Here is a 13964-nt window from a genome sequence, read left to right on the forward strand (position 1 = left end):
TCAGGCCTCTCCGCAAATGACTGTAACCGCATCTTCCACAGTCCTTTGCCCCCTAGGACAGAAGAGGTGAGGGTGAGAATACTCCTGCCCGCTTCGTTTCATCCGAATTCCCTCCTCTAGAGTTGATTGGTTGAGAGGCAGAGGACAGAAAAAAAGCAGCCCCACGGCCGAACTCTCTATTGGCCGCTAGGAGGTGGCAATCAGGGTGGCGAGGGGGTTCTGCTCCCGACTCTGGCGCTGCTGCTGCTGCTGCCGCCGCCGCCGCCGCCGTCGCCACCGCCTCCGCCTCCGCCTCCGCCACTGCTCCGTTGCGCCTTTGCCTCTTCTGCTGCCGCGGCTAGTGCTGCGGTCCTTGCAGCTGCTGCGACTGCCAGGACCGCTCTCTCGGCGCAGCGGCTGGGGAAGGGATTCCGGGGCGCTCGACTGGGGAAATCCGAGGCCCGACTTCCAATATGGTTAGTGAAGCAGCCTTGGGGGCCTATGTTTTCTTTCACCTGGCTTTGGGGCGGGGGCACTTCTGAATTAGACCTGTGGCCCCGTCTCCTGGAGAGCCAGCCCTGCGTTCTCCCGGGTCCCAGTTGGAAGGAGAAGCTTGTCAGGGCTCAGCCTGGGCTGTTTTTGCCGTGGGTATTAGAGGGGTGGACGTAGATGGCGTGGTGGTAGTTCTAAGTAGGGATGTGGAGAAGAGAGGGGAAAATGGAAACAAGTAAGCAAGCTATCTATTTCTTTCTCTTCCCAGTTACCCCATTCCCTTTCTCCTCCCCTGCCTCCTGCTCTTGGCAAAGGGTTGAGGAAAGAAGCAGAGGGGGAGAGAAGGGCTTTGCCCCAGGAATGTGCCCAGCTTGTGCCATAGCTCGGGGTAGAGATGGTGCAAGGAAGGATGGGTGCAGCACTGTGGCGGGGGCCGGGGTGGGGGGAAGCGTGCTCACCCCCTCCCTCTCTGTGCCGATGCTCAGCTCCGCAGATAGCAGTGACAGCAGGTGGAGCAGGGGGAGAATAAGGGAACCCTCTGGCCTGGATGAATTTGGGACCAGGTTCTCGGTGCCCTTGAGTGCATCTAGCTCTGCTCGTCTGAGCAAACCTCCGGTAGAGAGTTGTACCCAAGATCCAGTCCGAGGAATGACACGGGCACAAGCTTGCAAATGGATTAATCCACTGCGTCCCGGGAGGTGGGCGGGGAGGTTGGAGAATGGGAGAAAATGGTTTCTCCTTACACTTATCTGCCTTTTACCTCTAATGTCCCTCTGTCTTCTGTATTTGCAGTACGGATTCGTGAATCACGCTTTGGAGCTCCTAGTAATACGGAATTATGGTCCCGAGGTCTGGGAAGATATCAAGTAAGTGTGGCACTTCACTTCCTCCCGTCACTTTCTCTCTCTCTCTCTCTCTCTCTCTCTCTCTCTCTCTCTCTCTCTCTCTCTCTCTCTCTCTCTCTCTCTCTCTCTCTCACACACACACACACACACACACGCACACACGAGAGTCCTGGCTGTTTTCCTAATATCCGAGGACTGAGATCCATGGATGCAGGAGGAACAATCTCTGCATCCTCTCACCATTCCCAAGCTGAGCAACCCAGGCTCCTTCCTCCTCCCTAGAGAAAGCCCCTTGCTTCTTGCTTCCAGCTGCTGCCCAGTCCCAGCGCGGCCTTAGCCCCGGGTTCCCACGCTCCAGAGGGAACGATGGAAGCAAAGGAAGCAGTGGATGCCGCCGAGAGGGCGCGGTTCAAGGCCTGGGCAAGGGATAGGGAGGGAGGGAGAGCAAAGGGAAGGAAAGAGGTCTTGTGGTCACCACCATCTCCCTACAGAGTCTGGTGTGCTGTGCTTCTGGCCCAGCCGTGGGAAAGAGCTGCTCATGCCCCTGCGTGACCCTTGAGCTGATCACTTCCTCCTCCCATACTATTTGGGAAGCTCTGGGACACTAGCCCTTAGCCAAACCCTGGCAGGCCATGGATTCCCTTACTTCCAAGGAATTCCCCTCACCCCAAGGATTTTGACTGTAGGAAAACCATGGATCACTTTGGGAGCAGAGGAAAGGCAGAGAGCATTGCACAGTCTGTAAAAACAAGAAGAGTGATTTTATTGACATGATTTTTGGGGGAGCAACTAGAATTGAGTTCATAACTGGTTCTGAAATACTTGCAAAGTGAGATAGACAGGAATTTCTGTTTCCTCTTCTCAAACTTTTCATAGAATCATTATCCAGCTAATGATTTACAGCCTTAACCCTGCTCTCTTCTGTGGAGCTATCAACCATTCATCCGGTTTATCAACAAACATTTATTAAACATCTTTTATGTGCCAGGTACCTTGTGCAGCAATCAGAGAAATCAGGGTCTGAGCTGAGCAAGGAAACACTGATTAAGCCAAAGCCTTCTGTAGTGACAGTCACCACTTAGTAGGGACAACATCATTCACTGAAACTTTCCTTCAAATGAGTCTTTAGAACTTGTGCTTATTCTGTTGTAGAATTAATCACTACCAATAATACCAATCTGATATTTCTGGAACTTTCACATCTGTTAAATAATAGGATACTTCCCACCCATCCCATAAATTACAGCTCATTTTTTCCCTCTGAATTCTGTGTCTTCATGATGTGACATTTAAGAAGGATTGTCTAAGTCATTAATAATATGTAATAAGTCTATGTTATTTGTTTTCCAAGCATTTGACAGCTATAACTAATTCATCCTTATCTGTTTTATTGGGCAGTTAAAGTTTCTTGTGCTCTGACAAAATCTTTTTTCATGGAAATGATCAGGGTTTCAAATGGATACTAAGCAATGGACAGTTTTGTAGATATAAGGCTTCTCTAGAATTCTTTTTTAAGCCTCAATCCCTGGCTGGGAAAATATTTTATCTTTTGAATCATAAAGGAAAATTTACATTTGTCTATTAACTTTTTTAATAAGCTGGGCAAATCTAATCCTCAAGTTTACATTGGGTCTGAGCTTCATGAATTTGTCATCTACATTGATAATTGGATAATTCCCACTTGGCTTTATTGCCACATCTGCGGAGATATGACATCAAAAGTTAATTATTTAACAATGTGATTTAAATATTAGTATAGGCCTAGAACACTAATGAAATTGTTTCAACATTAGATGAAATAGTAACCTTTATTGAATAACCTCACCTCATCTGTAAAATGGGAATACTAATCATTTCTTGCTCCTGAGGTATGATTAGAGCTAATTAGTGTTTTCTTTTTAAAAATTTTTTCCTCACATATTCTATCGACATACCATTGCATAGTGTGCCTTTTGTGTCTGACATGCACTCAGCTCTTAGAATTACTTGAGGTTTTCTTTAAAGTGCAGCTCAAATGCCACCCACTAAGTGAGGTCTTTCCCAATCTCTCCAGAAGCCCTTAGTGCCTCTACCCTGTCATAATGGAATTACTTTGCATATGTTTTCTTTATACTCCTAGGTTTACATATTGCCTCCTCTAATAAAATATAAGCTCTGAACTGGCTCAAGGATTGTTTGAACCATTTTTGTTTTTGAATCCTGGGTGCCTAGGACAAACTCTTGCATGCCACTTAATAAATACTTGCTGATTGTTACCTGAAAGAGGACTTTTATCATGGAAAGAGCACAATATAAGCATATAAACTACCGAATGGTTAAAAAAAAATACCCTCACCTGGGAGACAGAAAATCTGGGTTCTATGTCCCATCTTTGTCACCTTTTAGCTATGTGACCTCAGGCAAGGCAGTTAGTGTCTTTGGGACTCATTGTCCTTAGCTATAAAATGAAGTGTTTGAGTGAGAGAATCTCTAGTACTCCTTCCAGCCCTGGCATACCCTGATTTTTTTTTATCTGAATGACTAAAAGAGAAGCAAAGCTCACACATTCCCAATTTCCAGTTCAGACTCTTGGTGATGATGATAAAAAGATGCTTTTTAAATACATTTTTCTTCTGGTTAATTTTTAAAAGATTGATGGTTACATTGACCAATATTGAAAGTTTCTTCCTGTGAAACACTAAACATTCTCCAAAAGAAAAAAAAAAGGCCACACATCTGAGGCCAATTCAACCAGATGATGCTAAGACTTCAGCCACACCCTACATCTTTAATAAACCTAAACCTATATTTTCTGTTTCTTTTCGAAAGCAAATGGCTTTTAGCTCATTAATTCTTATTATGTTGGTGTTAGTAATAGGCTTGCATTCTGCTTAAGAAATTGGGTTTAAACAGCACGAGAAATGCATTGGGTCATGAGAGAAACCACATCAGTATTTTTCATGCATAATTGACTCAAAGATTATGTTGCCTTGGAAAGGAAATACTGTTGCTTAAAATAGAACCTAGAAAATGGCTCAGTTGCTGATTGGTCTCATCATTCCAAAGAAGATCTTCTCTGTTTATGAAACTTAAAATCTGGTTTGAAAAAAATTGGCCCCATATATTGAATGTATGAAAATAAAAACATTTACAACAACTCCCCACCTATACCCTCGCATTTAGCTAAAGCTTCGTTCTCTCTCTCTCTCTCTCTCTCTCTCTCTCTCTCTCTCTCTCTCTCTCTCTCTGATCTGCTAGTGGTTCTTATAAAGCTGACAATAAAAGCTTACAGATTTTTGTTTCTTTAGTAGAAAAGATCTCCATCCTGCATCAGAGAGACTGCCAAACATTTAATAACAAATGAAATGTAAGTAGCAGGTTCCAGACAGGAAGTTCTAAATGGATACAAGCTCTCAATAGGTTTCCTTCTATTAATTTCCACTTTCTCTCTTAACCACCATGTAACCTTTCAACCACCACTTTTAATTGTCCTTTTCTGGGGGCGGGGGAGGAGTTAGGAGCTAAGGCAGGAAAAATCCCTAGGCCATGAGGGCCCAGTATAGACAGACATTTTTGAATGTAGTTCATCTTCTGTTTTCTTTTCTTTCTGCGCTCTTCTGTTGCTTTGAAGGGATCATATTGTTTCTAGGAGCCATTGTTTCTCTTTGGTAAAAATTTGTAAGCACTTAGGTACAAAAGAAAGAGCTGCGACTGACACTGGGTTCATATTTTGCCTTGCCTGTGGCTTTGGGACCATGGACATATCTTTTTTTTTCTTTTTTTTTTTTAGGCAATTGGGGTTAAGTGACTTGCCCAGGGTGACACAGCTAGTAAGTGTCAAATGTCTGAGGCTGGATTTGAACTCAGGTACTCCTGATTCCAGGGCCAGTGCTCTATCTACTGTGCCACCTAGCTGCCCCAGGACATGTCTTTTTTAACTTCTTTAAGCCTCACGTTCCTTAACTGTAAAATGGGGGTAATGACATCTTACATTCATGTTTTGGGATTCAGATGAGATAAGAAATATGTTGCCTCTCCACAATTTCTCTCATTTTATTAGATCAAAAAAAAAAATCTCTTCCTCCTTCCTTAGGGAGAAGCAAAAACTGGTCATGTTTTATTATGTAACTTTGGAGTTACAAACGTAATTCCAGACTGCCAAACACAACTGCCTTTTCCCCAGTGTTCTATTTGTAACAAAGATAGAGTAGTTGTCTCAATTGTCTCAGTGGGAGAGCTTAATGAAATAAGTATTGCACATATAAAGAGCTTCAAAGATCTTGAACTGTTATATAACTGGCAGCTAATTTTATTTTCATCAGCTGATACCTTTAGAACTTGAAAGAGCCTTCCCTAAGAGTTCACATAGTCCAATATCTTCATTTTATGGAATGGGGAGTGACTTGCCCATGGTCATGTATGAGCAACAGTGGTGCCTGAAGGCTGTCATGCCAGGATGCACCAACAAGAGGAACAGCTTATAAAACACATGAAATCATCTGCTAGAAACTAAGACTGGGGGCGGGGGAGTTGCAGGGAGCAGCTAGATGGTGCAGTGGATAAAGCACTGGCCCTGGATTCAGGAGGACCTGAGTTCAAATCCAGCCTTAGACACTTGACACTTACTAGCTGTGTGACCCTGGGAAAGTCACTTAACCCTCACTGCTCCACCAAAAAAAGAAAGAAAGAAAGAAAGAAAGAAAGAAAGAAAGAAAGAAAGAAAGAAAGAAAGAAAGAAAGAAAGAAAGAAAGAAAGAAAGAAACTAAGACTCCCCAAATAACAAACAAAATTATTGCCCTGCAGCAATTCTGGGTTAGGTTTTTAGTAAAGTACCAGGTCTAGTTTGAGATTACAGAGTGTAAGTATATATAACCAGTTTGTGGAGGGTTTTAAATGGCAAGGCCAAACAAATTAAAGAGTTGGAGAATAAGAACCTTCAGGAAAATTTAAAGAATCAGAGATTGTATAGTCTGGAGAATGAAAGACTGATGTATAAACTAAAAATGACTAGGTATGCAATAGTATTCAGCCGTTTTCCCTCTCTATAGAGGACAAATAATTCCTAAACAGAGTTTAGAGTTTTGTATGCGGTGATTAGGTTTGACATAATGAAAGGTCATGGATTTGGAGTAGATTGCATTTCTCCAAGTGGTTATCTACCTCAAGGCCAAGACTTCTCATGTGTGAAATGATTTTATGTATGGTTCTGCCTAAAGGCAGTGGGCTACACTACTTGATTATACAAGAGCCTGTAATTCCTGTTTTTCTATCTTATATCACTGGCTACCTGCCCCGTGGAAGCTCCCTGATGAATGGATGAAACTTCTCTCTTTGTCTCTCTTTGTCTCTGCCTCTCTGTCTCTGTGTCTCTCTCTCTTTCTCTTTCTCTGTCTCTGTCTCTCCATGTCTCTATCTTCCCTCCCTCCCTCTTTCCATCATTTCAGACTTGTCTATCCAAGCCCTTTCTTTCCCATCCTCCCACTCTCCCCTGTATTGCTATAATAATTAACGTTACCAGTCAGGAATCATTTTTGCCTTCATTAATGCAATCCGTGGGAAATTCTGAATTCTTGCCACTTTGGATCCCCCTAATCAAAAGAAAAGTAACAATCATCAACCTAAATATAACCATTACTCTTTCTTGGGATCTATAAGGAGAAAATAGACTTGATAGTTGTCCTAAGGAATAGACACTGCTCAAAGCCACAACTCAGCCTGAAGACATAATTGCTAGTTGTGCCTAAAGTGACAAAGAGTACAAAATATGTACGAGAAATAATACCCATGGAAGTTTTCATCTTAGATTTATCCCAGCTTCTGACCATAATACCGATATTCTTTCAGTCTCTCAAGCTAGAGACCTTCCTTGATAGGTTCTTTGTCAGAGACCCATAAGTGGTGTACAAGACAGAGCACTGGCTTGGAGTTAGAAAGACCTGCATTCAAATCCAGACTCAGATACTTGCTGTTTGTGTGACCCTGAGCAAGTCATTTAACTTTTGTCTGCCCCGGTTTTCTCCACTGCAAAATGGGGCTAATAATAGCACCTACCTTCCGGGTTGTTGTCCTGTTCCAGGACAAAATGAAATAATATTTGTAAAGTGCTTTGTAAACTATAAAGTGCTATATAATAATAGTTAACATTCTTATGGTGCTTACTTTGTGCTAAGCACTGTGCTAAACACTTGACTTATGTTATCTCATACAACCACCCTGGGAAGTAGATGCTATTATTATTCTTCTTTTACAGATGAAGACGCTTAGGTAAAGAGTGGTTAAGTGAACTACCCAGGGTCATACAACTAGTAAGTGTTTGAGTCCATATTTGAACTCAGCTATCCCTGATTCCAGGCTCCACACTCTATCTACTTTGCTAGCTAGCTTTCCCATATTAAATGCTATATAAATATAAATGCTAGCTATTGTAATTATATATCCATCCTGGAATCAAGTCTTGTGCTGTCTTACTTTGCAATATCTTTTAGATTCACATTTTCCTTCCCTTTCCCATTGCCACTACCCTATAGTAGTTGCAAGGACATTCTGGTTGTTCTTGCTGCCTCAGGGTTATATCTCTCTAAAAAGAAACCATAATATATTGAAAGAGCATTGTCCATGGATTCAGGATGTTTGGCACAGCTAATCACCTCTCTGAGCCTTAGTTCTTTCATCTATAAAAAAGGGAATGAAGATGCTTGTACCACCTACTATTTCACCAAGTGATCATTAGGAAATATTTTGTAAACCTTAACGGGCTATATAAATGTAAGTTATTATATCCAGCCCGCATGCTATTACTGGAACATCTTACATAAAATAATGCAGTCAGCATGTCACCTCCTTGCTTAACATTCTATGACTCATTCCCACCCTCATGAAATCTAAACTCCTCTGCATGTCTTTTAATGTCCTCCATAATCGCACCTCGTCCTACCTACCTACTTAACCTCATTTTTCTCTGTTCTCCAAGACATAGCTGAGAGGTGGCTTAGTATAGTAGACATATTCTTTGCTGTGGTTGGACCATTCCACTCAGCCTCTGAGATTTTTTTCCCCCTTTTCCTCCTCCGAGTGGCTGAAATGCCCTTATTCTTTCCCCTCCAACTTTCCAAATGCCATTTATCCTTCTAGGCTCAGTTTAAGTTTCAACTTTCTCCATGAAGCCTTTTCCCAAACCATACCTTGTCAGATTTAGTTCCTCACAATTTAGTACTTTATTCTTCACTAATTTATTTCCCCATTTATTTTCAAGTTCCCTGAGGGCAGGAACCTTGCCCTATATCCCTAGGCATTCATAGTATAACTCCATAAATACTTGATGGATCAGGCTACATCTTCCTTTATTTGTGAAAGCACAAGTTTTAGGTGTTTGTTTTTCTTCTGCTGCCCTTTTGCTGTTAACAGTTTAGTGCCAACAATGTCAAGTCTTGCAGGAAACTATAAATCTTGTACCTTAAGAGCAAGAGTCTTCATTGTTCTCAGTTTGAATGGACAGCTCTTAACCATGTTGACAAGACTCCTATCAACATGCATATAAGCTTTTTTGGCACTTGATTTTATATATCTCACTTTGCCCTTCCTCCCCACTTCAAAAGAAAATATAAGTTCCTCAATGCTGGGAGTTTTGTCTTATTTTATCTTTATATCAACAATGTCTTGTGTTGAGCCCTACACATAAGTGTTTGTTGAAATGAGTTAAAATACCCTCCTAGCTGCCTCAGATCCTGAAATATGTTTGAAATAGCTGTTTGTGAGCCCAAAGGCCTGGATTACTGGAGCAAGCAGATTTTCATAAACTAATCTAAAATTATCCTCAAAAAACAAAACAAAACCCTCAAGGGATTACTGCATGGAGACTCATTGGTTATATTTTACTTCTGTTGTGTTGTTTCAGTCTTGGCTGACTCTCTGTGACCCCATTTGGGATTTTCTTGGCAGAGATACTGGAGGGGTCTGCCATTCACCTTCTCTAGCTCATTTCACAGATGAGGAACTGAGGCAAACAGGGTTAAGTGACTTGTCCAGGGTCACATAGCTAGGAAGTGCCCGAGGCAGGATTTGAACTCAGGTCCTCCAGACTTCAGGGTGGGCATGTCATGCACCAAACCATCCACTGTCCCACTGCCCTATTTCACTTCTGACAGGCCAGTATCTCAAGATCATCTGTATAACACTGCAGGTACTAAGTACTGAGAATTTTAAAAGTGAAAAGGTCTTTTATTTCTTAACTTTTAACATCCAGGGATCACACTTTATTGATAGAAATGAGAGCTCCCAATTCTTTTAAAACAAACTCAAAGTTACTCTTTTATTTTATTTTCCCCTTTAAGCAACAATTAAGCTGAGTTGGGGGCAGCTAGGTGGCACAGTGGATAAAGCACTGGCCCTGGAGTCAGGAGGACCTGAGTTCAAATCTGGCCTCAGACACTTGACACTTACTAGCTGTGTAACCCTGGGCAAGTCATTTAACCCTCATTGCCCTGCAAAAAAACCAAAAACCAACCAAACAAACAAACAAAGCCATAATTAAGCTGAGAGGTGGCTTAGTATAGTAGACAGATGGCCACCCTTGAAGTTAAGAAGACCTGGGTTGTAACATACCTCAAACTACTCTCTAAACACTAGGTTCTTGACAAGTTCTGATCATCAGTGGAGGAAGTTTCCACACTGGAAGTATCCCAAAGAAATGTAATCACTGGTCCAAATACATTTACTCTCTCTCTCTCTCTCTCTCTCTCTCTCTCTCTCTCTCTCTCTCTCTCTCTCTCACACACACACACACACACACACACACACACACACACTTTAAAAGCACAGAAACTAAAATTTTAACAGGTAGGCAGTGTGAGAAACTGGCTTTAAAGATCCTCTTTTTGATCACTGATTTGGGTTTAAATCAATGTATATTCGAGTACTGGGCGACTACATACCTCAATGGATAGAGTGTCTGCTAAATATGGGGAGGGAAATTTCTGAAAGCATTTAAGATCCAGGTAAATCTTTTCATTTATCTACCTCTTTTCCCCCCTGAATGAATAATACCTTTAACATACAATAATGTTGCCTTACTTGGAAACATTTTGTTGTTTTCATAAAAGCAACGACACAGTGTTCATTAGCTGCCTTGTGTTGTGGTAGAGTGAAAACAGTACTGGACTTTGGGTTTTAGAAGACTATCACTTATTAGCTAGGAAATCCTGGTGAGTTCATGTGGTCTCAGTTTCTTCATCTATAAACACGGATAATAATAACTGGCTTAACCTCAGTATTAGTAGGTGGGTCAGATGAGCTTTAGGCTCCAGAATGTAGAGGAATTAAACCCTCCATTTGAGTCAGACCAGGTGGCTCAAATTCTGGCTCTATCAATTACCAGCTGTGTGAGTTTAGACAAATGACTTTTGGTCTCAACTCCTTTTTTTTTTTTTTTAATCTCTAAAATCAGCTGAAGTGGATAAATGGCCTTAATGCAATGTTCCTCTTCAGGTCCAAGTCTGTGATGCAATGAATTGTAAAATGTGATCCTTGCAGAGGTTTTATTTTTTATTATTTTTTTAATCAAGAAATAGTAAGTATAATAAAAATATTGCAGAAGTTTCATTTCACAAGTGAAACAGTTACTATGGGGAGAAAAATTCTTGAGTAATCTTGGTTGTCTTAATTTGGGTTTCATTTAAAGTAGCCAAGCTGTTGAATAAAGCAATAGAAAACCTTGTTTACTTAGCATGTGGGGAAGTAGTCCCTCTGAATGGGTGTGGTTCAATTAAATAGCTTTTTTTTTTTTAAAGTTTGGCATTGTCATCTGAATAGGGAATGTTTTTTTCTTTTATTATTCAAGTTGTTCTTTGTTAAGAATCTGGATCTTCTTCACAAGAATATCAGTGACATTTTCTTATTCATTAAGAAAGAGATCTTTTTGGGGCAGTGGATAAAGTACCAGTCTTGGATTCAGGAGGACCTAAGTTCAAATCTGACCTCAGACACTTGACACTAGCTGTGTGACCCTGGGCAAGTCACTTAACCCCAATTGCCTCACCAAAAAAAAAAAAAAGAAAGAAAAAAGAAAAGGAAGTGATCTTTTGTCCTTTCAATTTTTTGCATGTTACTATAATTGTTTTTTCATGCTTGCTATTTAATAAATATGGATTTATATAATGCTATTCTCCACATCCCCATGCTACCTCCTGCTAATACTTAGACTGACATGAACACAGAAAAAATATCTTTAGTAAGAAATATTGTGAATTAAACATATTCAGCAATTCCTATACATTTAGTATTTAAGCTTTTTATGCAAGATATTTGCTTTTTGTAATAGTGTTCCTGTATAGCAGTAGTATGTGAGTAGAAATATGACAAATATTTTTCTTTTTTAATAAAAATTCTAGCATTATTGTTTTTCTTTTTCACATTTAATTTTATTGTATTTTCTCAATTATTTGTAAACAACATTTTAACATTCATTTAAAAAAAATTGAGTTCCATATTCTCTCTCCCATATTCTCTTCCTTCCATCTTCCTTCCTTGAGAAAACAAGCCATTTTGTGTAGATTATACATATGCAGTCATGCAAAACATATTGCTGTATTAGCCAGGTTGTTCAGAAAACACAGACCAAAACCAAACAAGCAAAAACCAACAAGAATAATACAGTTTTTTTAAAAAGTATTCTTCAATCTGTAGTCAGACTACATCAGCTCTTTCTCTGGAGGTAAATAGCATTTTTCATCATAAGTCCTTTGGATTTGTTTTGGATCACTGCATTGCTGAGACTGGCTAAGTCATTCACAATGTCAAATATTTTTAATAACATGTACTGTTTTCTAAAATGTTGGGAGGTTTAGTTTAGTTTAGGGCTTTGTTTTGTTTTGTTTTGTTGTTTTTGCTTAAAGAAAGCTTTAGGCTGTTCATGCCTAAATTGATGGGAGCTTTATGATGATAGAACCTTATTTAGCTTTGGTTGGTAAGGAATTATAAAGTTTTTTTGCTTGGCTTTGCCACATTGCTGATCTTATTCACTAGTTATCCGTAGTTGTTTGAAAGTGCTTGCCTTTTAATTTTTCTGTTCTATAGGATCTGAGGACTATTCCTGAGCCAGCTCAATCACTGTCACTGGTCAGGCCCTATTAGCCCAGAAACCAACAACAGGGAAGTAAGCGTTACTGATTTGAGAAAGATAAAACAAAACAGAACAGTTAAGGACAATGGAACTACAAAGAATTACCAGTGTATCATGATGAAAACATGACAAATTGTATTGCAAATATCTCAGCTAGAAATCTAATACAATTAAGGCAGAAAGAGTAAATACAAGCACTGTTTTGAAATGAGTAAGTCATGTCATTTTGCAAACAGCTACTTTGTTAAGTCACTTCCCCCTTTTTTGTTTGAAAACACAGTATATGCTAAATATCAGCATGCAGTGTCTCCTGGTTACAACACTGAAGTAACAGGCTTCTGTTTTTAAAATGTTTGGGTGGTTCACTTACATAAAATACTTGATGTTTTAGGGGGTAGTTTGCTCACAGCAACTTTCTGAGATAATAAATTATGCAAGTATTATTATGCACATTTCACAGATAACAAGACTGAGATTGAGAAAAGTGAATCCTCAGATTCCCACTTTTTTAGGAGACCTTCCCCAAGCCCCTTTCATTTACACCATATATGTTTTACATATACCTGTTATTTGAATGCTCTCTCCTCTATTAGAATGTGAGCTTTTTAAGATCAGAGAGCATGCTTTCTAGTTTTTTTCCTTTTTTTTAAAAAAAAAATTGTCAGCACAGTTCCTGGCATATAGTGCTTAATAAATGCTTATTGTCTGACTGACCAAAGGTAGTTCAGACAGTAAATGGAAGAGCTGAGACTTTAACTTTGATCCTCTAATCCCAGTCCAATGCTCTTTCCACTTCACCTTTCCTGATACAATTTAAATCCCCATACAATTTTATTAGGTGGAATTCAATCTAAACAATTATCATCTAATCAAATTGTCTTGAAATAGAAACATAAGTATTTTAACGTAATAGACTACAAAGTAAATCCAGAAGATCTTAGTACCAAGTAGCAAACACACTCCTAGTACAAGACAAGTATAAGTATAAAAATTGGTGGAAAGGAAAGGAAAGGAAGAAAAAGTTATTGATTTACAGAGTATGAGAAAACCTTAAGCTGATGAAAGATATGATAGGTCATACAGTAGATTGTAAACTCCTTGAGGGCAGGGGCTGTCTTTTGCCTCTTTTGTATCCCCAGGGTTTAGCACACTGCCTAGCACATAGTAGGTGCCCAATATTTATTGAATTTAATCTAAAAGATGAATCCAAAGACGATCAAATGGTAAATTTTGTAACTTCCAAGAGCTTTTTATTTATTTATTTTTTGGTTAGGATTACAATGTTCTGGAACATGTGCATTTATCTTTCTTTCTGTTAGTGCTGGTATAAGGGATTATTTTGTATGGTAGAAAGGACAGTGGATTAAGAATTAAGTGGTCTGAGACCTAGTGCTGAGTGGCTTTGTCACTCCATAGCTGTCCGAGCTTGAACAAATTACTTTGTTTCAGTGGACTTTATTTCCTTATCTATATACTGAGGGGACAATACTGGAAGGTAATCTCTAAAGTCTCTTCCAAGGTCAGATTTGAACTCAGGAAGATGAGTCTTCTT

General features: G+C 39.9%; 1 protein-coding gene across 4 annotated transcripts in view; it reads left to right on the plus strand.

Moving 5' to 3' along the window:
* Positions 1-230: 230 nt before the first annotated feature.
* Positions 231-13964, plus strand: part of GUCY1B1 (guanylate cyclase 1 soluble subunit beta 1) — a 71417-nt gene continuing 57683 nt past the window's right edge. Inside the window, exons 1-3 of one of the 4 annotated variants that reach the window (XM_043971961.1) lie at positions 231-455; positions 1264-1337; positions 4607-4662. Coding sequence is in view for 1 of the 4 variants with exons in the window: in XM_043971958.1 (XP_043827893.1) it covers positions 453-455; positions 1264-1337 (77 nt within the window). In the remaining 3 variants the exon portion in view is untranslated. Of the gene's footprint in view, positions 456-990; positions 1170-1263; positions 1338-4603; positions 4663-13964 lie in introns of those variants that run through there. The other 3 variants (XM_043971959.1, XM_043971960.1, XM_043971958.1) reach the window with 3 other exon arrangements.

Source organism: Dromiciops gliroides, chromosome 6, assembly GCF_019393635.1.
Source record: "Dromiciops gliroides isolate mDroGli1 chromosome 6, mDroGli1.pri, whole genome shotgun sequence".
Lineage (NCBI taxonomy): Eukaryota > Metazoa > Chordata > Mammalia > Microbiotheria > Microbiotheriidae > Dromiciops > Dromiciops gliroides.